The sequence below is a fragment of the Bactrocera neohumeralis genome, chromosome 5 (assembly GCF_024586455.1).
Source record: "Bactrocera neohumeralis isolate Rockhampton chromosome 5, APGP_CSIRO_Bneo_wtdbg2-racon-allhic-juicebox.fasta_v2, whole genome shotgun sequence".
Lineage (NCBI taxonomy): Eukaryota > Metazoa > Arthropoda > Insecta > Diptera > Tephritidae > Bactrocera > Bactrocera neohumeralis.
The window spans coordinates 78,589,367-78,616,160 of NC_065922.1; the positions used below are offsets into that span (position 1 = coordinate 78,589,367).

The following is a 26,794-nucleotide window of genomic DNA, read 5'->3' on the forward strand; positions in this document are numbered from 1 at the left end:
TATAAACTCGGCGAAAAAAATAAAAACAATGAAATTTGAAAGTAGATCGCTTTTATAGGTATTTGCTAAAAAGTGCTTAGAATAGTTAAACATTTCGTTAGTAAATTTCTAAATATCAAGTGCAGAAACACTCTTTCCTTAAGGATTAATAAAGTCTTCAGAAACAAAAGTTTTGAATGAATTGGAAACAGAGGGACCAGACTCAAATGCTTTGACCTCAAAGATCGAACAAGTTTCTTTTATTGGTTTGGAAAATAACATTGGACAGAGCAATACACTCAATAATCCGGCGATCGTAAAATTTCCTGAAAATAAAAGAACAATGGATAATGAAAATATCCGCCTGCCTATTGAAGGCATGACTTGCCAGAGTTGCGTAAGGAATATCGAGAGCACAATATCAGGAAAACCTGGAATAATAAATGTCCGTGTCGTTCTTGAAGATAAATGTGGTTATTTTGAATATAACCCCGAGCAAACGGATCCCAGCAAAATCGCATTTGAAATAGAGGAAATGGGTTTCGATTGTCTGTATACGCAAACGGAATCACAACCTGCCTTTGAAAAGACCATGGAAAGGGACAGTTGTGTTGGTGCTGACATTCAAATACGTATTATTGGTATGACTTGCAATTCGTGTGTTCGGAACATTGAAGGAAATATAGGAACAAAGCCTGGAATATTACAAATCAACGTTAGTTTAGATGATAAGTGCGCTACGGTAAAGTACGACGCAAGCCAATTAACGCCCACAGACATCGCTGATATGATTGACGACATGGGTTTTGAAGCGACCGTATTGGAAAAAGATAACGTTGGTGACGGAATTAGTTCAAGCAAAGTTTCATCTGAACAGGATTCAAAATCCCCTAAAAAGCAACAGGTGTCAAATGTGACTTCTGCGAACATTTCCCAAAAAGCTCATACAGAAGTGTCCGTGGATGGGGCGCTATCCAAATGTTTTCTACATATACGTGGTATGACATGCGCCAGTTGTGTGGCAACTATTGAAAAACACTGTAAAAAGATATACGGGCTGGATAGTATACTTGTTGCACTACTTGCCGCTAAAGCAGAAGTAAAATATAATGCAAATGTTGTGACAGCGGAAAATATAGCGAAATCCATTACAGAGCTGGGATTTCCTTCAGAAATCATCGATGAACCGGGCAGTGGCGAGTCGGAGGTAGAAATTGAAATCACAGGTATGACCTGCGCGTCTTGTGTGAACAAAATCGAAACGCACGTATTAAAAGTGAAAGGCGTTACTGCAGCGTCTGTTACATTATTGACTCGAAAAGGTATGTGAACAAAAATATAAATAATCTTAAAACTTTGTTGAAAGGTTTTCTTGCCAACTAGCTGTAGTAATTACATACACTATGTAGTCAAAGAAAAAATCAAATATTTCCAATACCTTTACTTCTTGTGGGATTAAAGATTATTTCTATTAAGTAATTTTTTATTTTGCCATAAAGGCACATAATATATATAAACTTGAATGGTACAACTTAATTAGTTAAATTGATAAAAAATATAAACGATATTCGATTCAATATTTTATAAAATTTACGGTCAATGCATGTGTACCTGTAAGCGTACATATTTACAAATATGTACACATTTGTGTATGTTTAAAATGTATGTCTGTTATTTACTAAATATGTATGAAATTGGTTTGAATTACATATATTCGATAATATTAATCCTCAAATTGAGAAAATTGAAAAAATTAAGAGGCAAATATATTTAGGTAGGAGTATGACAGAGTGTCGAAACAAATGTGATAATGATGTCTGCAGAATATTTAAATTCTTATTTTTTGAACGCCCCAATAGTGCTTGATAACAAAAGGATGGACACCCAACCGCTTATCACTGAAAATACTGCTAAGGCATTAAATTTGTTAGCAGTTATCTTAAATTCACATATAGAAGTAAGACTTTTACCTACAGTAGATTTTTTAATTAAGCCTCCCACAATTTCATGTCAACCGTGAATAGATATGTATGTAGATAACATAAAATTGTAATAATGATAGGGTGCCTACACCTTTGATATACATTTTCCTAAATACATACAAATGATATTTAGCAAAGTAGGTAGGAATACTATATCGACATCATTTGCATGAATTTGTAAATTTAAATTTTCTGTATACATTTATTTATGGGTAATATGTCATCATTAAAATGCAATTACATATACTCTGTCATTCTTATCATTTGTTGTGACTTGTGAAACGTTAAAAAAAGTAAAATATCCAATGGTTATAACCACTTTTCCTGAGCATAGAATTAATATAGAATATACATATTCCTCAAATTGGAAATTTACAAAGAAAATTAAGTTAGATTTACTTTATCACTTACATTGTAGGTAAATTCCGCTTTAATACCGAAAAGACGGGACCTCGCAGCATTTGCGAAGCCATTGAGCGACTGGGTTTTCAGGCACGACTGCATAATGGCCGAGACAAGATGACCCACGACTATTTGCAGCATAAAGAAGAGATTGCAAAATGGCGCAACGCTTTCTTGGTGTCTCTTATCTTTGGCGGGCCATGTATGGTTGCCATGATCTATTTCATGGTTGAAATGAATGACAGAGGTCACGCAGCTATGTGTTGTCTAGTTCCCGGGTTGTCAATGGAAAACCTTGTAATGTTTCTGCTATCAACGCCAGTGCAGTTTTTTGGTGGATGGCATTTTTACGTACAGTCTTTTCGAGCAATACGTCACGGTACCACTAATATGGACGTACTAATTTCTATGGTCACCACAATATCCTATATTTACTCTGTGGCTGTAGTCATAGCCGCTGTGTTGATGGAGCAAAACTCCTCGCCATTAACTTTCTTTGATACGCCGCCCATGTTGTTGATTTTCATATCTCTAGGTCGCTGGTTGGAACACATTGCAAAAGGAAAAACTTCAGAAGCACTATCAAAACTCTTATCACTGAAGGCGGCTGAGGCATTGTTGGTTGATGTGTCTGCTGACTTTGACATAAAATCAGAAAAAGTTATATCAGTGGACTACGTGCAACGTGGTGATGTTCTCAAGGTAATACCGGGTGCCAAGGTGCCTGTGGATGGCAAAGTACTTTACGGTAGTTCAACATGTGATGAAAGTCTCATAACCGGCGAGTCAATGCCGGTTGCCAAACGAAAGGGCGCAGTGGTAATTGGTGGTTCAATTAATCAGAATGGTGTCTTACTTATATCTGCTACTCATACTGGGGAAAATACTACCTTATCTCAAATTGTGCGCCTGGTTGAAGAGGCGCAAACTTCCAAAGCTCCAATACAACAGTTAGCTGATCGTATTGCAGGTTATTTTGTTCCATTCGTTGTGGCAGTTTCGAGCATAACATTGATCGGTTGGTTAATTGCTGGATTCACTGATCCAGACCTTGTGCCCGTAGCTATGGAACACAAGATGCACATGGATTCACATGCAATTGTCATTAGTCATGCTTTCAAGTGTGCCCTTAGCGTGTTGGCAATTGCATGCCCCTGTGCGTTGGGTCTGGCCACTCCAACTGCCGTTATGGTAGCTACAGGTACTGGTGCGATCAATGGTGTACTTGTTAAAGGTGCCACAGCATTGGAAAATGCTTATAAGGTATGCTTTTGAAATAAATGTTTCATATTTGAATAAATTAAATCTTTCTTCAATAATAGGTTAAAACCGTGGTTTTCGATAAAACGGGCACCATAACACACGGAATGCCTATGACATCTAAAATAGTTATGTTCGTCAAACCCGCTGTCTGTAGTTTGGCACGTGCGCTAACTATTATCGGTGCTGCAGAGTCGAATAGTGAGCATCCAATTGCATCTGCTATAGTACGCTTCTCCAAAGATTTATTGGGCTTACAAACATTTGGCAAAACACAGAACTTTCTCGCAGTACCAGGTTGTGGCATAAAGGTTACTGTATTGCAGTACGAACAAGCGTTGCGTCAAGCTACTATTGCTGAAAAAATAATTAACTATGAGAATAATTACCGATCAAATCCAAACACAGTGCATACGGAAAACGGTGCAAGCATTGAGGAACTCATACCGCAGTTGCCTACCAGTAAATCCATGGAGCTACAACAGCAACAACAATTGCTCCAATTAGACGAAACACTATATGGCGCCGCAGCAAACACCGAAACTATCTCAAATGTATTGAGTAGTGAGATAAATGTGTTGATTGGCAACCGTGAATGGATGCATCGCAACGCCATAGCCGTGCCACATGAAATTGACAACTGCTTGAGTGAAGAAGAGTCGAAGGGACATACAGCTGTGCTTTGCGCACTGAATGGTCAGTTAATATGCATGTATGGAGTGTCGGACATGGTCAAACCTGAGGCGCATCTAGCTGTATACACACTAAAAAAAATGGGCATCAACGTAATTTTGCTAACTGGTGATAATGAAAATACTGCTGCAAGTATAGCTAGACAGGTAAGTAACAAACAACAAGGGAGAACGTTTGCTTTATTTTACATTATTACAGGTTGGAATTAAGCGCATCTTTGCCGAGGTTTTACCATCGCACAAGGTGGCTAAAATACAACTAATACAAGAAAGCGGTGCACGGGTTGCAATGGTTGGCGATGGCGTCAACGATAGTCCTGCTCTTGCTCAAGCTGATGTGGGCATTGCGATCGCTGCTGGTACCGATGTAGCGGCTGAGGCGGCCGATGTGGTACTTATGCGTAACGACCTGCTCGACGTGGTGGCTTGCCTAGATCTGTCCCGCCGCACCGTGCGCCGTATACGGTACAATTTCCTGTTTGCCAGTATGTACAATCTACTCGGTATACCGCTGGCTTCAGGCATATTTGCACCTCTCGGTTTCACATTGCAGCCGTGGATGGCATCGGTAGCTATGGCAGCCAGTTCGGTTTCCGTAGTCTGCTCGTCATTAATGCTTAAATGTTATCGCAAACCATCGGCTGCTTCGCTGCGCACACCCGAATATATGAAATATTTGGAGCAAGAACGCGACGGCGACCGTGAACTCGACAAATTGTCCTTACATCGCGGTTTAGAAGACCTACCGCGCGCGAAGTTAAATCGCTCAAATAGTTCTTTGTTGTCGCGAATTTTCCTAGGGGGAGCACAGAGCCGCTATAATCACAATGAAGGTAGTCTCTTGGAGACAGACGGTGGTGAATTCACACCTAAAATTGTAAAGACGAAGAGCATCAAGAACGTGACGGAAATGCAGAAATTGTAGAGTGATTAAAGGCAAGTGCTTAGTGATTGTCCGTAGACAGTGAAATGTAGAAGTTGTTTTTGTTATTTTATATGTTATATTTATATATCTGAGACATATGTATATAAATTGTAGGAATAAGAAGCATAGCGCAGAAAATTTTCCATATATTTAGGTTCCTCATTTTTAAAACCACCTCTTTTGTACCGTTTTTGTACTTTGCCTAATTATGAGCATTTACTTTGAACACATGTATGTACATATGTATATAACAAATATATGCATCTGCGCTAAGTCAACGGATAGTGTACGACGAACAAATATTGATTAAGCTAATCTATACACAACATTTTTTTTCCATTTTTTGCCTTCCTATAAATAACCAACCTGAACAATAAAATCCTTAAAGGTATGACAAACTAACAAGTGTGCATATAAAATCGTTAAACATGTTAAACCTTATTTTTTATATATATACAATATAGTCATATACATAAATATTCTTCAAAACGATTAAGAATAAAGACCCTGTATCAGTAAAAATCCAAACAAATGCGTTAATTCTACTTTTTTGTGAGGTACCTGCGAGTAGTGAAGTATGCATTTGTTTCGTTTCTTATCAATTTAAGGCGATAGTGCAATACAAATAAAACGGAATTTCTGATAATTATAATTTTTAATATTTAAAATAGTAAAAGAGCTTACTTTAAGCTAATTTTAATTTATATATACATATACAACTCCCCTATGATCGACTGACTTTTAAATACATATCTACATACAGCCTCGAGAACAGAGATATATTCAACGAGATGATAAAAACATTACATTGTACAAGTTTTAATTTCAAAATTAATCACTACAGTGTTATTTATCATGTTCAATAGAAGAGAACAAAAGTTAATATTTGATAAATGTGCGAGCTGATGACTGTGGCCCATAAATCATTCAAATATGTTGCTAAAAAGAACAGAACTGCTTGAAAAGTAAAATAATTACTCGTGGCACAATTATTTCACTAAACAAAATTCTATTATTTATACAGCAGCGCAGATGTTTTCCTTCAACGCATTGTTTGCTTAAGGCGTAATAATATTACTTCCGTATATATATATATATATATATATATATATGTATATATATACATATATATATGTATGTATATCAGTTTATACATATTTTTTATTTAATTTTCGACTAAATCAGCCAAAATGCCAACACGTCTACACCTACTATACAAAATAGTTTTTGACTTACTGCTGTTTGATCAAACACATAGCAACTTCAACTGAAATATTTTGCAAATAAATCAAAATCAGGATGAATTTATGATTGTATAAATACCTAAGAGACAAGGCCATCGATTAATTCCACCACATGTACTCCATTTAGTGATGAATGAGTTTAGTACCATTTTCTTTATATGTTCACTTGTAAGTGAATTCATTTTATTGACTCAAAATTTTCAAATTATTTCAGTTTTTTAAACTACTGCGAATAAAAAGTGGTAATTACTAATGCAGGGCACATCATTGCTTTTAAATTTATGTTGAACCACCGCCAGTCCACTATGTGTTACCGGGTTTTCCAAGAACTCTTCAATACCCTAATCTTCCATCGTGATTTTTTTAACATTCCTCTATTATTTCCATCGGCGAACGCTCTGTGCCATTTTCCAATTTAGTTTTAGTAATCGGGTATATATGCAAGTTTTCCTTAAAGTCCTTAATATCTACTATTGTTGTTGCGTCCCCATCCTTCGGTATGAACCGCACATCCAATTTGCTAGCTAATGCATTGAAAAGCTCTTCATCATCGACCTCCGATTCACTGCCACTGCTGCCCGCACTGTTCTCATTGGAATTCTCCTCGTCACGTTTAGCTGAACGCTTAGAGCGCACTGAGTCCTTATTGCCGATGACTTGCACCGACAACTTGCGTAAATTGGTTCGTTCGTTGTTTAGGCAAAAATCGATTATATCTTGCTTAGTTAGCGCTCGCAAAACGTCAACTTCACGCCGCCTTCGATCGAAAACATATTCCTCGGATGTGATCTCCTCCCAATTGTGAGACACTTCCTCTGCGAGTGATATATCAACAACCTGCTTAATTTTTATTAACGACTCACGAACATGTTCGAAGTCTTCTTCACTCATCTCTTCCAAAATTTGCAACATTTTTCCTCGAAACACTTCAATCCTTTCGTCTACATGAGCGGCACTAAACTTTGTTTCCTGTGAATTTACAGCGATTGAGTAACCAATTATGCCATAGTTCATTCGCACTGATGCCGAAACATAGTATCCCAGCTGCTCCTTCGTACGGAGTGTGTCGAATAATGGTTCCTCAACAAACATCATTAAGAGATCCAAGATGCTTTCGACTCGGAGAGAACACGGGCCTATTTGGTAAAAGTTACAAATTACGGTGTTCACATCCTCCTCATTGAGAGAACGGCAGCGTATGAAGTGAGAACCTTGAGGCAACTGGACGGTACGATTCTCAATGTATTTAGTCTAAGGCAACAAGATATTAAGATATATAAAGTTTTAGTAGTAAAGTGCTTCACATTTGCCATACCTCCTTGATATTGCGACAATTGAGAGTAGTTAACACGGAATTCATTACATTATGTGCTGACTCCTCTGTCAAATTACCCTGCATTAGTGTCTGCAAATATAATTCGCTCGTATAGGCGTCGGAGAAATGTAACACATCATTTAATGTAAGGCTATCTAAACATTTATATTTAGTTATAATGGGCCAGCGGATGTGCTCTACGATACTTAAACGAATATCCCTAAAAATAAACAATACGGATTTTTAGACTAGGCTGTGTACAAGTTTTCGATTTTCTTACTTGTTGAGAGTTCTCGGCTTGATCAACGAATTGAAATAAGATTTCTTCTGATCTGTTTTGAATATATTAAACTGATCTTCCGTTATGTGTTCACGCATTGACACCATAGCTTTGGTTATAATGCCCACAAGCAAATGTAATTTTTCATTATAACCATTCACCTTGCAGTAATAGGAAATAAGAGTAAATTAATCGTAGTGAATCTAAAATTATGTCAAGTATACATACCTTTAGTATAATGCCCTTTTCGGCAGTGTAGAATTGATACGAAAGGCCTGCAACAGTGGCTGGATACAATTCTTCACTAAGTCGGAATTTAACTAATCTTTCATAGAGGGCACACAAAGCGTCGCTATAGACATTAAAAGAAATAAGTAAATTTTTCAACAATGGAAAAAAGTGTGGTGTTTACTTTTTGGGATCCTTGCGCAATAATGGTGATATAAAATAAAAGTACATGTAAGCCTCAGGTAGGAGAAACTTATCATCTTGTCTAAACCACAATTCACATATATCCGTCTGAAGTATTTTCTTAGGGGCAGTCGGCAACTCTGGTTTTCCGTTTTCCTCCCAGTGTAAACGAAAATCATTCGAAATAAAACGATTTGGCTTCGGCAGGAACAACTCTGGCATGGGCTTTGAATTCTCCCAGAGTTCACGCCATTTTTGAGGCATTTTAACTGTGGTATATTCAGTACTGAACCATTTTTCTTTTTTGTCATATGTTACACCTTCATATTTGTGTTGCGAGGTGATCATTATATTGAATCTGAATTCGTTTAAATGCTTTACAACATCTTGAATGTGATCTTCATTGTACTCGTAATACAATTCAGTGCCAGTCAATATATCCTTTGGTGGATAATATTTCATTTTTACAGCTAATTTTTCGACATTGTCCAAAGCCGGTCGCTGAGATTCGAACCGGAAGTTAGTCGCCTCAATTTTTTGCAACTCTGTGAAAGCATCTTTGAATGGGCCGCAGCCGGCAAAGAGTTTAATAAAGGCAAAACTAGCAGCAAGTACCTTAAATAAAAATTAGAAAATTAAATTTAATACAGAATCGTATTTTGTGCCTACTTCGTCGAGATGCTGGAAACCGCGATCAGTTAAAAAGATTCCGATAACAAAGGAAGAATATATGGAATTTGATTCAAAACCGCTTTCATCGATCCCCGCTGTAAGTTCCAATGCCCACAAGCGTTTCCTTAAATAGGCACATAAACTGCCCTCTCCTTCGTATCCAATCAAATGTGAAATAAATTGATCTGGTTTTGTTTTATATTGCTATACGAACGAGAGGTATTGATTAGTAAATATATGTAGTACTTTTGATTATCAATATCCATACCTTTATCATAGACGGCAGTACCCATGTAAGTTCTAGTTTACAAATATTTTCCACTGGTTTAACAAAAAATACTTCTTCGAAAAATTCCTTTCGGAAAGCGTCTCGATAATTGTACGGCGAAAGATCTAAACCCGGAAGATCGTTACTAGGAATACCCGAGAAGTGTTTCACAACCATTTGCTCCAACTCGTCGATGGGAAGACGAGCTTGCACACAAACACACATACGATGAGCACTATAATGTCGCTTTTGAAATTCATGTAACATTGCATGTAGATCATCATCACTTATTCCATCTTTAAGAGTTTTGAGATTGCCCCACGGGAACGTGGCATGTGGGTAGCCTGGTGTAGCGTAGGCAGCTACAAGTTGATCTCGGCGAACTTCGTCGTCATGTACAATTTGCTGAAATTCGGACTCAACCGAATCACGTTCACGTGTCATTGCTTCTTTTTTCATAAGTGGTGCTTTCAGTAATGCAGAGAAATAGTCCATACTGCTGTCCAAATGCTCTTCAGATACCTCAAAATAGAAACATGTTTCTTCGAACTCCGTATGCGCGTTGTCAAATCCGCCACATTTTTTAATGTGTGCATCAAACGCATTCTCCGCTGGATACTTTTCTGATCCCATAAAGATCATATGTTCCAGAAAATGGGCTAACCCTTGGTATTCGGTGGGTTCCGTGAAGGAGCCAACGTCGACCAACAATGCACAAGCAGCCAATTTCTCGTCACCTGTAGAGTCGATATAGTCGATATAGTTTACATTTCAAAAGATGCATTTATAGATAGTCGTATACGGATGTGTAAGACTAACCTTCCTCTGACTCTAAGTCTGAATCACTTTCACCGTTGTCTGTTGTGGATGTGCTCATAGATTCTTCATCTTCACTACTGGTACTACTACTCTCTTCAGCACAAGAGTCTCCCGTGGAGTCATATGATGATGAGGACGATGAAGAAGTTAGTCCACAATGCGGCACCGGTGTAGGGTCCGACACAAGCAATGCTCGAATACCATTACTCAATAATAAGGTTCTGAAAAAAATTTGTCAAACTCAAAAATGAACTGAAAGTATTATAGTTTTTACTTATAATGTTTTTTGTCGCTTTCCGATTTATCAGGAATTTCCAAATATTTCACAGAAGATTCTGTATTCACCATGTCTGTGGTTGAGAAACTATTTCTAAAATATCCTCGACGAGAAAAACGAGTTGATGTTCCTCGTTGTGGTAGGTATTCCGATTTAATATTTAGTGATATCGCTTGTGCTACAGGCGTGTAGCAATTGGTAAGGTCAAAAGAATATTCCAAAGATGTTTTTGTCACCAACAATTTCGAAAATCTTCGAATAATCATAAACCCTTTCACTAACTTCTTGAATTTTGGATGATCCCTATTATTATTTTTTGTTTGCAGTAGCGTTTTGTAGTCAAGGTTTTGAATTTTTTGAATATGTTGCAATTTTTTTTATTTATAATTTATTAAATGTAATAAAAACGTTCTGGATTTTTATTCTTAACCAAATTTACCGCAACCTCCATCGAAAAATGAAAGCAAAGTGGCCGAAAATTAAATCCTACTGATGAGTTTTTGTTCTTCTCTGTTTGCTTTGACGTTTAGTCCACGTTCGCATTTCCCACTAGATTTTTACTCTCTCTTATTGATGAGAGAGCGGGTGGAGAGAACGTTCTCTTACGATTGTACATGACCGTAAAAAAGGCTCAATAAGAGTGAAGCAAATATATTTTCATTGACATCAATAAGATTTTCAAAACCTAAATATAATTCATTACAAATATATCAACTCTCTGCTCATTATATTGTTTTAATACCAAACAATGTATGTAAATAATTTAAATAAATATGAATTTAATTATGGATAAAAGTGCTAATATCCGAACTGTATTCATTTAGTAAAAATGCTACCCTGATTGCTAAACAGGGAATGTCAATGAAAGCAAGTGATCAAAGTGATTTGGGAAATAAGCTAAAAGTGATTGAAAGTGAATTTTTTAACTTCATTCTACTGAAAAATATGGAATTCGTCCAGAAAAATAAATATTAGCATTTGAAATGCTTTAGAATTGAAAAATGCCATCATAAGTGAACCTTTGAAAATCAGTGAAAAGAAAAATTAATATAGATTTATTAAATCTTTGGTATGACGTTTGTGATGACACTACATGAATAAAGAAAACAAAATTTGCCAAATTCGTCGGGAAGTACTATCATTACTTATCTCATGCAAAGCAAGGAAAAACGATCAAAACATCAAAGAAAATAGATTTAAGCTAAAGTACAGTGCTGACGCAGAGGGCGGACGCAGTGCTTGTTCTGGCGTTTGCAACACGCCCGCCCACAAATCACCTAGCTTTTTGACGCGATAGAACGGATAAAACCAACATTACATTTCAACCACAAACATTTAAGTAGCAACATTGCGTTAACTGAATATTAAAATTCAACCAGAGACGGTGACAATATCTATAGCATTGAATATAGTACATAGGAAGAAGGTCGACAACAAGCAGACGGTAGGCAATTATCACCAAACATGGCTAGTATATCGGACCGGAAGCGAAATACTTTTTTGAGTTATGTTGCACCCTCACCTGGAGATGTAAGTATAATACAATACTTTTGAAGTCGATTATATTCAATAGAACTTAGTGTACCGTTATGAGGAAAAATGACATCACCTCGTAATGTGCATTTCTTTTATGAGTTGCTTTACTCAACAATTAAATTTCGATTTGATAGATTCCTCGCCAAGAAGGTAGTGATGATTGGCTTCCAACAGAGCTACGGGACCTTCATTTGGCTAAACCACGATTATTACCTAACGAACTGGTTGTAGCATCGGCACCCGCTTATCTGTTTTCTGCTATTTTGCCTGCACCCACTGAAGGTTCTGAACTCGATATGTCCCGCCAGGCAATATTCGGGTTGTTAAGTGTCACCAATTTCAAAGTGGCATTTGTGCCACTACAACGACATAAACAAGAAACACCTCCCCAAGAATCGTATCAGGAGCATCTATACTTGCAACGTAACGATGTTACCCTAAATAACATAGACTATGTGTACCAGCTGGCAGAGGGCGGTAGAGTCAGCGTAAGCGCATTAAGTGGAGGAAATAGACGCAAAAAACTTGACGCACAACAGAAAGTGATGAGTAGTCGTATTACGGCCCTTCACATTATTTGCAAAAATTTTCGTTTACTTAAATTCGCTTTCCAAAATTCAAGATCTGGCCCTGACTATGGAAAACTGATTGCTTCAGCTTTAGCGCGATTTGCATATCCATCGCGTCATGATCTAAGTTTTGCGTACTGTTATCGCGAGCCATATTATTCCATGTTAGGAAAATCTAGTGTGACTATGTACAGCACAAAAAATGACTGGGCACGAGAGTTAATACGATGTGGTTCAAATGAATGGCAAGTTGTAAGTGCCGATAGTGTGCCTCAATTACAAAACGTATTGCAAGCCCCAAAGTACACCCTACCGCCTCACTTTGTCATTCCTAAATGCTGCACAGTTGAACGTTTCTTGGATTTATCACGAGCCTTCTACGATTCGCGAGCGGCATTTTGGGTATATGGTTATGGCAATGCATCGCTTGTTCGTTTGGCGGAATTGAAACCAGCAATGCAGCAAGACACGAAAGTGGAAAATGTCACCCTCGAACTCGTGAGAAAGTGTGATCCACGTCATGCGCTAAAACTTCTACAATTGACGGATCGCCTTCCTAGTATACAAGATGTGCAAAGAGCATACCTAAAGTTTCGTCGCCTTTGTACTCCGGAAAGTCCCCAAGAATTTCTGGTTCAAGATTCCAAATTTCTTTCAAATGTGGAAAAGTCGAATTGGCTCTTCTACGTGTCACTGTGTTTACGATATTCGTGTGAAGCTGCAGAATCGTTGCGAACCGGTACAACATGTGTATTGCAGGAAACCAATGGTCGGGATTTGTGTTGTATTATTTCGAGCCTGACGCAAATAATACTAGATCCTCTATTTCGGACAATTGATGGATTTCAGTCTTTGGTACAAAAGGAATGGGTGTCTTTGGAGCATCCTTTTCAAACTAGATTAGGCCATGTTCGTGGTGATGCAGCAGAAGAAGATGAAAGTCCCGTTTTCTTACTGTTTCTTGACTGCGTATGGCAGTTGTTACAACAATTCCCAGACGAATTTGAATACAGTCAAACATATTTGACTACATTATGGGATTCGTGTTTTCTACCTATATTTGATACATTTCAATTTGATACTGAGGCGGATCGAGCACGTGCGGTTAATTTTGGTAACTTGGTACTGCGTCCTGTTTGGGATTGGGGTGAACAGTTCGCTGAGAAAGATAAGGTATTCTTTACAAATCCTTTCTATCAACGTCAGCGACAGGAACCACAGAATCGTCGTTCGATAGCGATACCTGCAGGTGCTGTTATGCTACCCGGACTCGCACAAATTTCCTCTATTAAACAAGGGCAACAGCAACGCTTTACAACCATCAATCCACAATTGTTTGTTACCTCCTCTACAATACCAAAGGACCGCTTTTTGGAACCGCAACATCGCATGGTTGATTTGGCAATATGGGAACAATGTTATTATCGTTGGATGCCTATTTTAGAAATCAAGCACGGCGGCTTTCCGCAGATAGATCTTAATCATCGTTTACTGTTGAGTAATATTGCCAAATTACAGCGATGCTTAGAACTTCAGGACTTTGAAGATTTACCAGATATTTACTATGAACGGACCTGTGAAAAAAGGCCCCTCATAGATAATACTACAAGAAGAAGTAATAGCATTGAAATGATCGATGGCGTAGAGCGACGTCGCAAGTCTTCCTTACCGGCTACCTTAAATGGATTCAATAGCAGTGGATTGCTTCCAGAAATTTCGTCATTTTTCCCCTTTAGCATAAACACGGGCGAATCTGAGCAGCTTATCGACATACTAACAAATAGCAATGAATTCCTGTTAGAAGGATCATTTATGGAACGTCTATCAATCGCATAGCATTCAGATATTTGTAAAATGTCTCAAGCAGCTAAATTCGGTTAAGATGCAAATCTGAAATTGAGCTTTTTGGTTAAAATACCAGTTTTTCTTTTTATTTATTGCAATGAATTGGTCCAATTGGGATTTAGAAAGACAATTACATAAAAGAAATATTTAGAAATAGCATTGGTATTTTGTAAAAAGAACTTATCTTTTATGCTGGCATTTATTAAAATCATGCAGTACCATCACACTCACATGCTATTATCCAAGCAATTCAAAATTCTTAATACATACCTTAAATGAGAACGTTATAGTATTATTTGCTAATTCAATTTTCATTACCAATCTTTTTTTTTTTGTTCAGAAACTATTCCGACTATTCGTATAAAAGTTTATATTATTAAAAATCTACAAATTTACTGAAGTGACGGCAGTTATGAATGTTAATGCAGAAAAAGTCTTACTCGTTAGACTTGTATGAAATGTTTGTATTATATAGGCGTATTTAAATAATAGTTGCAGTTTTCTTGTAATTGAAAAAATAATTGAAATTTTACTTTTATCGAGGTGGTTTTTTTATGGTATCGGTTGAGACCGATAAAAAATAACGATTTCATCCGACCGCAAGACAACCATAATAAAAATGTCGCACCAATGTCGTTACGATATTGCCTACATAGGTATATAAATAAATATATATGTATATGAAAAACAAATACTAAAATATTTATTATATTTTAATATTTCACACGTAAATTACTAATCGAAGAATTAGTAAATAAATTAAAAATGTAAAATATATTCAATGTATTGTCGAAAAGGTAAATCGAAAATAAAATTGAAGTTATACGAAGTTTGAATTTTTTAATCGAAAATGTTTGTAACAAAACCACTGTGCATTGGTTTGGTTTGTACATTATATACATATGTATGTACATGTATATTATACATAATATACAAAGTGTGTCACGGTAAAATAACGGTTTTATTATCATAAATTCGAGAAGGTTTTGTGCGCATTTAGCGAACCTAATATTTTATTCGAATTTCGCTGTATAATTTACTTATATTTTTTTGTAAATGTCACCACGTCGGAAGAAAAGTGTTCCATCTGTGGAACAGATGCATCATCGCACTGCTTTCTCGATCGCCATTATAATTGCTAATATGGTATTTAGCGAACATCGGCAGTACTGTATGGAAATATTAAGAATTCGTAATCCTACTCAAATCTATGTGAAAATCTTGGAGCTACTTGCTTTTGCTGAATATAAGCACCGTCGGAAGAGTATGTAGAAAATACTTTGAAAGGGTGATCACCTAAATTCAACGCAATTTTATTTTATTTAACATTATTATAATATAATAAATGTTTAATATATCGCGAAAGTTACATAAATATCCAACAAATTTTCCAAAGTGCTATTAATAATTCAATGATTTTACTATTGGTCGGGTTTAGTACACTTTTCTGGGTTTTTGGCTTCTGTCAGTAAGAGTGATTCTATGCCAACCTTCTTTAGCTCCTCTATCAAATCGCCGCTTTGGTGCATTTGCAATAGAATATCACAACCGCCAACAAATTCGCCATTTATGTAAATCTGAGGGATGGTGGGCCAATCGGAAAACTCCTTGATGCCTATAAATTAAATTTTTGATAAAAAATAGTTTGGAAAACACTGTAAATTAAAGCATACTTTGTCGCAATTCATCGCTTTGAAGTACATCATGTGCGTCATATTGTACACCATGCATTCGCAGTATTTGCACGACTGCATTGCTGAAACCACATTTCGGTGTTTCAGGATTACCTTTCATAAATATTACAACCTTATTTGTATTTACAAGCTGCTTCAAAGTGTCCTTATTGAATGTTGGCTGTTTGGTGGTGCTGGTCGTACCAGTAGCTGTTGACGCACTTTCATATCGTTTAAACACAGGCACGCGTTGTGCAAGTGCGCCCTGTCGAAAGAGCTGACGTAGGATTAATCTTCCAGACATTTTCTATTTTTTTTAATTTTTATTTCAGTTTTAATTTTGTTAAATAACAAACAAATTTCGAACACTTCCGATTTCCTCACCTATTTGACAGTCAGCTGTTTTGTTTTTGCATATGTTCCTTAATTGAGGTTATATATAACTTTGCCATACTTACTTAATTTTATAAGAAAATATAGAATAGAATATGATGACATTACTGATTTTAGAAGTAATTTTACAATTTAACAAAAGTCAAACAAATTATCAACGCGCAGTAGGTACATCAAAAATTGGTTAAGACAATAAAAATAAAAGATTGGCCAGTTTTTTTTAAGTTAAAAAAATATATGGCAGTTCATTCATAATAATATAAAAAGTTTACCAGAACGGCATCTCTTGAACTCGCATTTTACACCGCGTTTTTTGTTTGCAAAGTATATTCCGCAATTAAAATAGTTTTATATATTTTAGCAAATATATTAAATAATGGCGAGTTCTAGTTTCAAGGCTAGTTCATCAGCTAGTGAAAAAGCATCAATTTCAGAAGGGCATGAACCAGTAGCGACACCAGTATGCATGATTGTGCTTGGCATGGCTGGGTCTGGAAAGACCACATTTGTTCAGAAACTTACTCAGCTTTCATTTAATCATTTCAAGCCGTATGTGATAAATCTGGATCCTGCTTGTCGTGAAACTCCATACCATGCTAATATAGACATCAGAGATACCGTGAACTACAAAGAAGTAATGAAGCAGTACAAACTTGGTCCGAATGGTGGAATTGTCACCTCATTGAATTTGTTTGCCACTAAATTTGAAAAAGTGGTGGAATTAATAAGGCGCGCTGGACAGCAGGGTCACAAGTGGTGCATTATTGATACCCCTGGACAAATCGAAGTATTTACATGGTCAGCTTCTGGCACGATAATCACTGAGGCCTTAGCTACCATGTTTCCAACTGTTGTAGTTTATGTGATGGATGTTGTGCGTTCAATAAGCCCGACAACATTCATGTCGAATATGTTGTATGCCTGCTCTATATTGTACAAAGCACGCCTGCCTTTCATAGTAGCACTCAACAAGGTGAATGTGGTACAATGAAAAATCAGAGCCGATATCTCACGAAATTTTATTGTACATTTTACAGATAGATGTGCAAGACCATGATTTTGCTGTGGAGTGGATGAGCGATTTCGAAGCTTTCCAGGAAGCACTAGAAAAAGAACAAAACTACATCAGTAATTTGACAAGAACCATGTCCCTTACACTCGATGAGTTCTATCGCAATCTACGAACTTGTGGAGTGTCGTCGAAAACGGGCATTGGATTTGATAGATTTTATGATTTAGTGGGCGATTGTGCGAAAGAATACGAACGGTAATGAAGATTGTTATTAAAATGTACAAATTTGATATTAATTATGTTTTTTTTTTGTTCGCAGCGATTATAAAGCAGAATACATCAAACTACGAGAAGCCAAAATAGCTGAAGAAGCGAAAATCAAAGAAAATAAATTGGTTGCGATCGCAAAGAGCAAAGGTGAAGGAAGCGAAGTACCTTTGGGTAGTTTTGTAGAGGAAGTAAGTAATGATTAATTATGAAATTATGTACATATCATGAATGAGTGTTGTATTTAGGTTGCTCTTGGCCGAGAATTGTCTGATATTTATCTGAAACATCCTGGAAATGAGAGTTCAGAGGACGAAGAAGGTCGAGAAGAAGAAGCACCTACCTTTAATGAAGACCATGTGGAGGAACAAAACTTCAATCAGTTCGTGAAACAGCACACGGACGCTCAAAAAGAGAAAAATATACAGAAATGATATGAGAAGTGCGTGAAACAATAATAGTAGTTTAGGAAGTTCCTAACGATGATAATTATAATTTATATATATATGTATATACTTTATTAATGATTTAAATTGAGTAGATTTTTAGGCGCAAAAGCTAACTTATGTTTTGTATTAGGCGTTACAATATTCCGGCTTATAAGATAATTGAAATGTACGCACGATATACATACATATGGAGGCTTATATTTGTAGTTGTGTAGTATTACTTCTGAATTTGTGGTAACCTGTAAATTTATATATGAATATACATATATCCTCTACAGAATATACATAAGCTACTAGTTTTGTGGTAGCGTAGTAAAAAACAAAGCACTGTGTAATTATTTTAGAAATAGCAGTTATATAAAGCTTAAAAATTCCTTTAATTTGACACCAAAATCATTAAAATCGGTTCAGATTTAGCCGAGTTATGGCCATTCAAAGTCCTAACTGCTCTGCTCTGCCGACGTGGGCAGCGCTGCTGGGGATCTGCGATTTTTGTAAATTACAAAATTGCCCATTTCTACCAGGCGACCATAAACGTGCAGCAGGTGGCTGCCAAAAAAAAGTGGCTGGTACATGTAGATATGTATTGCCCATTTCTACCAGACGCCCGAAAGTATGCAGCAGGTGGCAAAAAAAAGTGGCTGGTACATGTAGATATGTATGCGGCCGGCCAGCAGGTATGTATGTATGTATATGTGGGCCAACGGAAGCGACATGGATTACGGTACCACCCAAGGGGAAGTGCATAAACCGGAACCGGAAATGTGCCAGTTACCAACTTCAACCGGATGTAAATTTCCGGAAGCGGAAGTAATTAACCGGAAGTTGCGATAAACTGATATTTTCTTTTCTGTACAACTTCCTGTTAGTTACCACTTCCGCCTTTTGAAAATTATATCCGGAAATTCCCCACCGCTCATGAACTTCCTGTATCCGGCCGACAACTTCCGTTTCCGGAAATTTACATCCGGTTGAAGTTGGTAACTGGCACATTTCCGGTTCCGGTTTATGCACATCCGTTTCCGGGGATTTGTATCCGGTTTGAGTTCATGTCTAGTGAGTTTCCGGTTCCGGTTTTTACACATCCGTTTCCGGAAATTTACATCCGGTTGAAGTTGCTACCTGGTACATTTCCGGTTCCGGTTTATACACTTCCCCTTGGGTGGTACTGTAATCCATGTCGCTTCCGTTGGCCCACATATACATACATACATACCTGCTGGCCGGCCGCATACATATCTACATGTACCAGCCACTTTTTTTTGCCACCTGCTGCATACTTTCGGGCGTCTGGTAGAAATGGGCAATACATATCTACATGTACCAGCCACTTTTTTTTGGCAGCCACCTGCTGCACGTTTATGGTCGCCTGGTAGAAATGGGCAATTTTGTAATTTACAAAAATCGCAGATCCCCAGCAGCGCTGCCCACGTCGGCAGAGCAGAGCAGTTAGGACTTTGAATGGCCATAACTAGGCTAAATCTGAACCGATATTAATGATTTTGGTGTCAAATTAAAGGAAATTTTCAGACCTCAGTTCTATAGGTCATGCTGAAATAGATATGATTATCTATTGGGGAATGGTTACATTGTTTATAATTTCAACAAATATTGAAGTTTTTTTTTTTTTTTGGATTATATACAAAGCGAAGAGTGGAACCTTTCAAACACATGATTTATTAGCAACTGCAAAATACAATTATTAGAGAGTTTACAGGAACATTTTGTAAGTTGTCTCATTACCCATGATCCACTATGGGAACACATTTTTAAGCCAATTAAAATAAATAAAGCCAATTTTTATTTCATTATTGTGTTTATATGTATATATTTTGTTGGAAAGGGTTTTATGTACTTTAAAGTGAATTCGCTGTCAACTCTTTTAACTAATCATAAATGACATTTTTGCTTTTGTTGTTGTCATGTGGAGGGACTTCGGTGAGATGAAAGTCTCCTCCACACATATTTTCAGAGTTACATACGATAGATACTTGCGAATTACAAACTGCACTTATATACTTACATTCATAGGTATGTATAAATAAAAACATGTGCGCATACACTATTATTGTTGTTTTTGTAAAAGCGGTCAAAGAAAGTCGTACATATGTATGTACATTTGACTGCTGCCAATTTCTTTGCTAATTATTTGGTTTGTGTGATCAGTGGGTATAGGTTTATATTTTCAGATGTGTGTTTATATGTATGTGTGGGTGTGTGTTGTTGTCAACAATTACGTAACCATTTATTTCATTTGTTGCTTACATTCGCTTTGCTAGTCTGCTGTATTATCATTAGTATCCAGAATAACAAGCGGAAACATTCAGCATATATGTATGTATGTATGTATATAAATAAATATGTATGCGTGTGTATCATTTATATAGGACAGTGTGTGTGTGTATGCACTTCACTCATAAATAGTTTCGTGTGATGTTGCACCTAAATTTAACATTTATTCAAACTTATGTGTCAATATTTGTATGTTTGTATGCATATATGTATAAGCAAACTATAGGTATAGGTATGTATGTGTGGCATGTGGCATGCGTACGAATACTAATGCAAAATGCAAATTAATCACATACAATTGTACAATCTACAATATACATACACAAATATCTCACGTGGCTTAACACTTCTTTGCATAAATAGTTTACATTTACATACTTAACGGTTTATATGCGCGCATATGTGTGTGCGCAACTTCTGAACTAACTTTAAATATGCCATAAGAAATGCACATACACCCATACACAAAAGTTTGCACCCCCTCCCTCCACTGTTATTGGAACAAGTGCAGAATCCGGAAAGTAACTGCGAAATTTTGCATGATTTCCAAGGCAGTTACCGTTACGGAAACTCGAACTATGTAAATTCAAACGCGGGAGGAACTTTTCGGAGTATTCTTGCCTAGAAGTTTGAAAAAAAACCTTACTTTTTTGGTAATAATTTTGCATATTTAACCTAAACACAAATATCTCCCTTTTTCGGGATTTTTTAAAATTCAAATAATTTCCGAAGTTAAGTCGTTTTAGTGTCGTGTCAACAGTACCGGTAAACGTTAACGTAAAACGCGTTTTTTCTACTTTTGTGCGGTGGTTGACATGATATCTCAAAACATTTAAACATTTTTTTCAAGTAGATGCCATTTTGTGTGACTTTGCCAAATCATCAATCCGATAGCGACCTCCTTACTAATGAAGAACTTTAATTTCTTTGTTTTAGATCACTACAAGCGTTGGAATCATGTCAACCAGGAAGCACCACTTCGAAGTTTTTTTGAGATTTTTTATAATCTTGAAATGTCAATAAAAATCATACCAAACAAAGGGCAGTAGGCGACTAGGTCAAACCATCCCCTTATGCTGTCATTGGCAATGCGAACATTTGTGTATGTGTTGGTATCTACATACATATGTACAGAACATAATTATTTAGTTTAGTTGTTGTTGCATGTGCTTTGTATATGTGTGTGTTAACACTAATTACGCTTGTCTACTTACTATCACATCGTCTTACAAAAATAGTTTTCAAATTTCTGCTCTTCTTCTGTTCGATAACTAGATTTTTGTTCAACTTTGATTTGCTTTTTGGCAATTCTAGGCCGAACACCGTGTTTCAACAATACAATTTCGGGGCGAATACAGTTATACAGTTGTGTGTGTGTGTGGGAATATACATATATATATGTGGCTGTACCAGTTATGGCGCAGGATCGTTTAGCGTTACATACATATAAAGCCATTGGATCAGCGCGAGGTGAATATCTAAATTTAGTTGTTGTTTTTTACAAGAGTTCTAAGCCTGTTTTTACTTATGTGTGTGTGTGTGTATGTTTGCAGATGGCACAAGCAAGTTAAGGGTATTATAGATACGGGCGTTGCATGTAGTCTACTTTTAGGCGTTGCAACTGGCGCGAAGAAAAATGTACTTTTCCGAATGCCTGTCGAACACAGCGGACGTTTGCGATATTTACTTTGTTTTTATACATATTTATATGCAGGCCTACGTTTGTTTGTATGTATGTCTATACTACTTGTGATTTGGTGAAGTTTTCAATTTGATGCTCAATTACATAATTTTCTCTAATTACATTGCATACGCATTTTTTCGGGTTTCTGATTTTATACAGTGGGACCTACAAATATAGCTCTGCTGTGCATGCATACACGTATGTATGTATGTAATTTTCTTAAGCTTGCATAGCTAGCTTGTTTGTTCGCTTCACCATTATCTTTGAGAGTTGAATATGTAAATTTAGAAACTATAATTAACTTATTTATAGTAAGTATGGTACTTTAAATACACAGCATATTTAATTAAATACAACAGTCTTAATATGAATTTTGTCTGTTTTGAACATAAAAGTCATAAAAGTTGGCCGTTTCAAAGTGCGCTTTGCAATCATACGCTCCACTTTGTTGCTGTGCTTGTCTTTCAGAAATCTGCTTCACATACTTTTCGAATGAATATATATGCAATTAGGTAATACTAGTGGTTTCTTGGGTGTTATCAACACATCTAAAGTAATATCTTCACTTAATAATGCTGATTGTGTCCTGTGTGAGCTTTGCTTACTTGGGAGAAAATAAACCCTACGATCAAACAAATAGTAGCGAATCTGTTTACACGGCACAATACTCCCGCTTCCACTTGCGCGGCAATGGTGGTCATAACCAATCGTCGTTTTACTTGCAACCTCTTTAAGGGCAGGTTCTTCCGGCTGGGAACATGTGTCTGTGTATGTGTTTGACTGTCAACAAAATGTGTGGTGTTGTTGGTGGCGTATTTAATCCTCATCGGAGAGATTTGCATTAGTCAAAAGCGTTGTGTTATCGTCGGCACCGGCCTCCTCCACATCCTGCGAATAAACACAAAATAATCAAAGTTAGTAGCTCTGCTGCTCTAGGTAACCAATATATGTATATACTTACGTTGCGCTTTCGCTTGCGCACCGATGAAACGATGGCGCGCTTGTTGCGTGCTATCAAGCAAATTGCAATGATTAGGATCATGCCAATTAAGGCGAAGCCCAGCAAAGCTGGCAGCAGAACGCTGTCCTCCTTGTAACCCTTTGTAGCGGCGCCATGCAAGTATAAAAATAGATATATGTATATGTATTAATGACTTACGTATAAATGTACATGTATTTGTGCAGGTGTATATTCATAAGTGGGCATAAGTTTTATAATAATAAATTATTCACACGCTTTTAATAAAGAACTAAGGGCATAACTCCATCTGAAGCATGTCGTTTGCGTAAGGTTCCATAAGAAATACAAGTAGTTAAGAAATATGTTTCTAAAAATATAGCCTTTGAGTTTATTAGCTGCTCTTTTATAAGTTAAATATATTAATATTTTCAAGAAATCATATGGTAGTCGAAAAAGTCTCTTCGTGTTTTTTCAATAGATGTCGGTGCAGTTGAAAGTTTTACACTGATGGAATAATGTCTCTAGAGGAAAAATGGCAAAAAGTGTTCGACCAAAATAGTATATATTTGTTAGTATAAATAAAAAAAATAAGTTGAAGTTTTATTAGAAATACGAAAAGACTTTTTCGACTACCCAATATTTTGAATCTTAATTTTTGAAAATTTTCGCTCTAGGAACAATTTCAAAGACACAGAAGTAATAGAGAGCTTAAAGCAAGTCCACACATCTACAATTATTGTGTTGTCAAAACGGGATTTAATGCTTACAGTCCATTGGAAATATGTCGACGGATCAATGTATGGCCAATGCGACTGAATCCAGGCGGCGTTCTTTGTTTCCGCGTTGACCTTAATAGACTCCAACACATCGGTTCCACTGGTATCAGCGGCAATGCCATCGTCTTCGGTTGGCGCTTTATTGCTGTTTTGGTTTTGTGATACAATTTCTGAGTTCGTGCGCACCAGCACGGGCGGTATGATCGGTTTCTTTGCTGTAGACTTGAGCAGCGGCAATCGCATTATGCGTGTGGTAATGGTGGGTATGGTGGAGCTTTGATTGGAAATCGCATTAGCATTGGCTGACGATGCCACCGCCATGGAGGCAGCCGCCGGTGCATGTGGGGAATATATGCTTGTTGTGGAGAAGGACGTTGTTGGACGTATTGCGGCTGTTGGAATATTTTGAACTATCCGACTGGGCACTTGAACGCTATTTGCATTGGAGTCCAGCTCTGTATTGCTGTTGCTACTGATTTCATCTACATTCTGCGAGAGCTGTGTACGTTGTGTGGTGATTACAACGATCTTGGGGGGCTGAATACTGTCCGATTCGAAACGAACCTCTGTGACGAAGTTACCTGTTCCATCCGGCGCCTGCTTGACAGTTGCATTATTAGCCGACACATGCACATCCTGCAGTGCATCGTTGCTCAATCCCGGCATTGTGGTTGTGAGTAGTGCCCCATCCTTAGTCTCAATAGCCGTTTGTGATTCAACGTTTCCCGGAGAAGTTTTTTCATCAATAGGTGGAATAGGCTGTTCTTTGTTTGAACCATAAGCAATGGGTCTTATTTGAGTCACATTTGTATTTGACTGCGTCTGTGTTTTATTGACGCGCAAAATTATTTTCTCCACTCCGTCGCGATTGATAATTTCCACTTTTTGGCCAATGCTAGCGGCGCTGTTGTGTAGCGGCACGTGTTGTGGGCTGCCAATGCCATTTGCACCGGCTTTCCTTGGTCCACCGCTGTTTCTATGCAGCCCATTAATGTTGGCTCCGTGTGTTAGTGCTGCCTTTGTCTTCAAGAACCATTCCGTAGGGTTGGGCAGGCATTCGGCTGAGACCAAAAACGGTATCAAAACTGCACCCACAATAACGGTACAAATGAAAATCAATCCCAAGTATGCGAAGAATGAACGCCGTCTTGGTCGACGCGCCTTTCCTTTGCGTCCAGTAGTGGAACTGCAGTTACTGCCGGCACTTGATAGCTTGCCCTCAATGCGAAAATCATCATTTTGTGGCAGTATTGTATATTGTAGGCTGTTCTCGCCATGCCGCACCGTCTTGTACATGTTTAGAATGCAATTTGCGGCGCTGAGTTGGTGTGAAAGGACTCGCTAACGTACACTTGTTTGGTCTAAGTAGTTTGAGAATGCCTTAGCATTGCGAGGGTGGGTGAAAGATTACTAGCTTTAAATTTGCTACACACACATGCAGCTCATAGAGGGGGTGTCGGTGGTTGTAACGTAGTAACCACTACGTTCACCAATCGCTCTATTCGTTATTGATTAAACAATATTCTGTGGCACGACAGGAAATTAAGTACAAGAGGGCACAATGAGCGGCTGTTTTGTGCGATAACTGTAATGAATTGCTAGTAAGGAGGCCAATTTCGCTTTGAGAGCTTCCTCCGAGCTCTTACAGACTTTTATCGTTATTCGCCAGTCCTTGTGTGGGGTAGGTTGGGACATTCAATTATATTACCACCTTTTTGCTGTCCTCCGCAAAATGAAGTGGTTTTTGAAGCAATCTGGAGGATTTTATTTCTTTGCGCTCGATTTTTGAAACTTACATACACTTTTTGTTAAAAAGTCATTTCAAGACCAGATGGAATGTTGTTGAAGGACGATTTTCTATGTTTATCCTTTTTTACACTGAACGGTTTATTTTCACTACCTTAACTCCAACGAGAAGTCACAATTTCTTAACACAATTATTTCGTTTGCAAATATTTCTTTTGTCAGTTTTCTTGCAATAACTTCTCACTGAAGTATAGTTTGTTTTGGTAATTTTCATAAGCAGTAATTCATGATGTACTGCAATCCCAACAATTTTCGCAAATCGCAAATCGCCAATTCGTGTCAAATATGTTAATTTTGTGTGTACTCGTCGATAAGCGTTCACTGTCAGCCACTTGAGTTGAGTATTTGACAAATACTTCGAGTTTGCTTTTTCTACTCGGCAAAGAAAAATCAATAAAAAGGACCTGTGGACGTATTCCTTGTGTTCCTTTCCGCGCTCACAATAAATTGCAGTGAGAGTACCTTATTACAAAAGAGAGTGCGACTGCCTTCGCTCCAAATTGAGTTATGTGATTTGTCATCAGGCGTTCTGTGCTTTGGCCGGCCGTTTTTGACGCACTTAACAAATGCGACTGGCAATGCTGCATTTGTTATGGCACATTCTTGCTCATAATGTAACGGTATTAGAGTAGCTAGGACTTACTTCATATGGTGGCTGTGCGAAACGAACTGATGTGAAACGAATGGGTGTCTTTTTCAGGGATAAATATTCAAAAACTGTTGTTGTGGTTTACATTTTCGTATTACTAATTAAGAAAGCAATCAAAAAACATGTATAAACCAATCTATAAACTGAACAGGGTAGAATACCCTTCACAAATAAACAAATTTCCATAAAGAACTTGATTTTTAAACGTTGGTTTGTATTGGCAGCAATATGCTATTGTGATCGAAACTGAACAATTTCTTCGGAGATTGCACCATTGCTTTGGAAAATAACTTATACCGAATTTCTTACTTAATACACCCTGTTCAGGGTATAAAGGTATAAACGCGTAAAATCTG

At 37.3% G+C, this 26,794-nt stretch overlaps 6 protein-coding genes across 6 annotated transcripts; 3 read left to right on the top strand and 3 right to left on the bottom strand.

The window, feature by feature from the left end:
- The first annotated feature begins 28 nt into the window (after positions 1-28).
- LOC126759378 (copper-transporting ATPase 1) lies at positions 29-5,772 on the top strand. The gene is made up of 5 exons (XM_050474112.1): positions 29-41; positions 144-1,301; positions 2,380-3,626; positions 3,686-4,462; positions 4,515-5,772. Exons 1-5 carry the CDS (start codon positions 29-31, stop codon positions 5,238-5,240), a joined length of 3,921 nt encoding a protein of 1,306 aa, XP_050330069.1. The 3' UTR covers positions 5,241-5,772.
- An 860-nt stretch (positions 5,773-6,632) lies between these two features.
- On the bottom strand, positions 6,633-11,013 carry LOC126760269 (nardilysin). The gene is made up of 9 exons (XM_050475780.1): positions 10,524-11,013; positions 10,250-10,470; positions 9,431-10,167; positions 9,160-9,366; positions 8,492-9,105; positions 8,308-8,431; positions 8,080-8,240; positions 7,800-8,019; positions 6,633-7,735 (listed from the first exon to the last, which is right to left on the bottom strand). Exons 1-9 carry the CDS (start codon positions 10,790-10,792, stop codon positions 6,848-6,850), a joined length of 3,441 nt encoding a protein of 1,146 aa, XP_050331737.1. The 5' UTR covers positions 10,793-11,013; the 3' UTR covers positions 6,633-6,847.
- A 352-nt stretch (positions 11,014-11,365) lies between these two features.
- LOC126760273 (myotubularin-related protein 10-B) lies at positions 11,366-15,305 on the top strand. The gene is made up of 2 exons (XM_050475794.1): positions 11,366-12,056; positions 12,197-15,305. The coding sequence occupies exons 1-2, from the start codon at positions 11,991-11,993 to the stop codon at positions 14,465-14,467; spliced, it is 2,337 nt and encodes a 778-aa protein (XP_050331751.1). The 5' UTR covers positions 11,366-11,990; the 3' UTR covers positions 14,468-15,305.
- A 468-nt stretch (positions 15,306-15,773) lies between these two features.
- LOC126760294 (glutaredoxin-related protein 5, mitochondrial) lies at positions 15,774-16,562 on the bottom strand. The gene is made up of 2 exons (XM_050475828.1): positions 16,150-16,562; positions 15,774-16,091 (listed from the first exon to the last, which is right to left on the bottom strand). The coding sequence occupies exons 1-2, from the start codon at positions 16,451-16,453 to the stop codon at positions 15,898-15,900; spliced, it is 498 nt and encodes a 165-aa protein (XP_050331785.1). The 5' UTR covers positions 16,454-16,562; the 3' UTR covers positions 15,774-15,897.
- A 123-nt stretch (positions 16,563-16,685) lies between these two features.
- On the top strand, positions 16,686-18,594 carry LOC126760284 (GPN-loop GTPase 1). Its single transcript, XM_050475812.1, has 4 exons — positions 16,686-17,515; positions 17,580-17,809; positions 17,874-18,012; positions 18,070-18,594. Exons 1-4 carry the CDS (start codon positions 16,919-16,921, stop codon positions 18,253-18,255), a joined length of 1,152 nt encoding a protein of 383 aa, XP_050331769.1. The 5' UTR covers positions 16,686-16,918; the 3' UTR covers positions 18,256-18,594.
- LOC126760280 (uncharacterized) lies at positions 18,311-26,383 on the bottom strand. Its single transcript, XM_050475805.1, has 3 exons — positions 23,975-26,383; positions 23,208-23,345; positions 18,311-23,134 (listed from the first exon to the last, which is right to left on the bottom strand). The coding sequence occupies exons 1-3, from the start codon at positions 25,277-25,279 to the stop codon at positions 23,063-23,065; spliced, it is 1,515 nt and encodes a 504-aa protein (XP_050331762.1). The 5' UTR covers positions 25,280-26,383; the 3' UTR covers positions 18,311-23,062.
- Positions 26,384-26,794: the final 411 nt, after the last annotated feature.

Bases quoted from the DNA above. Each gene is read 5' to 3' on its own strand.
- LOC126760284 (XM_050475812.1), top strand. From the start codon at position 16,919: ATGGCGAGTTCTAGTTTCAAGGCTAGTTCATCAGCTAGTGAAAAAGCA. The intron at 17,810-17,873 runs GTAATGAAGATT...TTTTGTTCGCAG, and splicing joins TGTGCGAAAGAATACGAACG to CGATTATAAAGCAGAATACA. The intron at 18,013-18,069 runs GTAAGTAATGAT...TGTTGTATTTAG, and splicing joins TGGGTAGTTTTGTAGAGGAA to GTTGCTCTTGGCCGAGAATT.
- LOC126760269 (XM_050475780.1), bottom strand. From the start codon at position 10,792: ATGATTATTCGAAGATTTTCGAAATTGTTGGTGACAAAAACATCTTTG. The intron at 9,367-9,430 runs GTATGGATATTG...TCGTTCGTATAG, and splicing joins TACTGCCGTCTATGATAAAG to CAATATAAAACAAAACCAGA. The intron at 8,241-8,307 runs GTATGTATACTT...TATTACTGCAAG, and splicing joins AAAAGGGCATTATACTAAAG to GTGAATGGTTATAATGAAAA.
- LOC126760294 (XM_050475828.1), bottom strand. From the start codon at position 16,453: ATGTCTGGAAGATTAATCCTACGTCAGCTCTTTCGACAGGGCGCACTT. The intron at 16,092-16,149 runs GTATGCTTTAAT...TTTAATTTATAG, and splicing joins AAGCGATGAATTGCGACAAA to GCATCAAGGAGTTTTCCGAT.
- LOC126759378 (XM_050474112.1), top strand. The intron at 1,302-2,379 runs GTATGTGAACAA...CTTACATTGTAG, and splicing joins TACATTATTGACTCGAAAAG to GTAAATTCCGCTTTAATACC. The intron at 4,463-4,514 runs GTAAGTAACAAA...ACATTATTACAG, and splicing joins CTGCAAGTATAGCTAGACAG to GTTGGAATTAAGCGCATCTT.
- LOC126760273 (XM_050475794.1), top strand. From the start codon at position 11,991: ATGGCTAGTATATCGGACCGGAAGCGAAATACTTTTTTGAGTTATGTT. The intron at 12,057-12,196 runs GTAAGTATAATA...TCGATTTGATAG, and splicing joins TTGCACCCTCACCTGGAGAT to ATTCCTCGCCAAGAAGGTAG.
- LOC126760280 (XM_050475805.1), bottom strand. From the start codon at position 25,279: ATGTACAAGACGGTGCGGCATGGCGAGAACAGCCTACAATATACAATA. The intron at 23,346-23,974 runs GTAAGCATTAAA...GCCGCTACAAAG, and splicing joins CGACATATTTCCAATGGACT to GGTTACAAGGAGGACAGCGT. The intron at 23,135-23,207 runs GTAAGTATATAC...GTTTATTCGCAG, and splicing joins TGCGCAAGCGAAAGCGCAAC to GATGTGGAGGAGGCCGGTGC.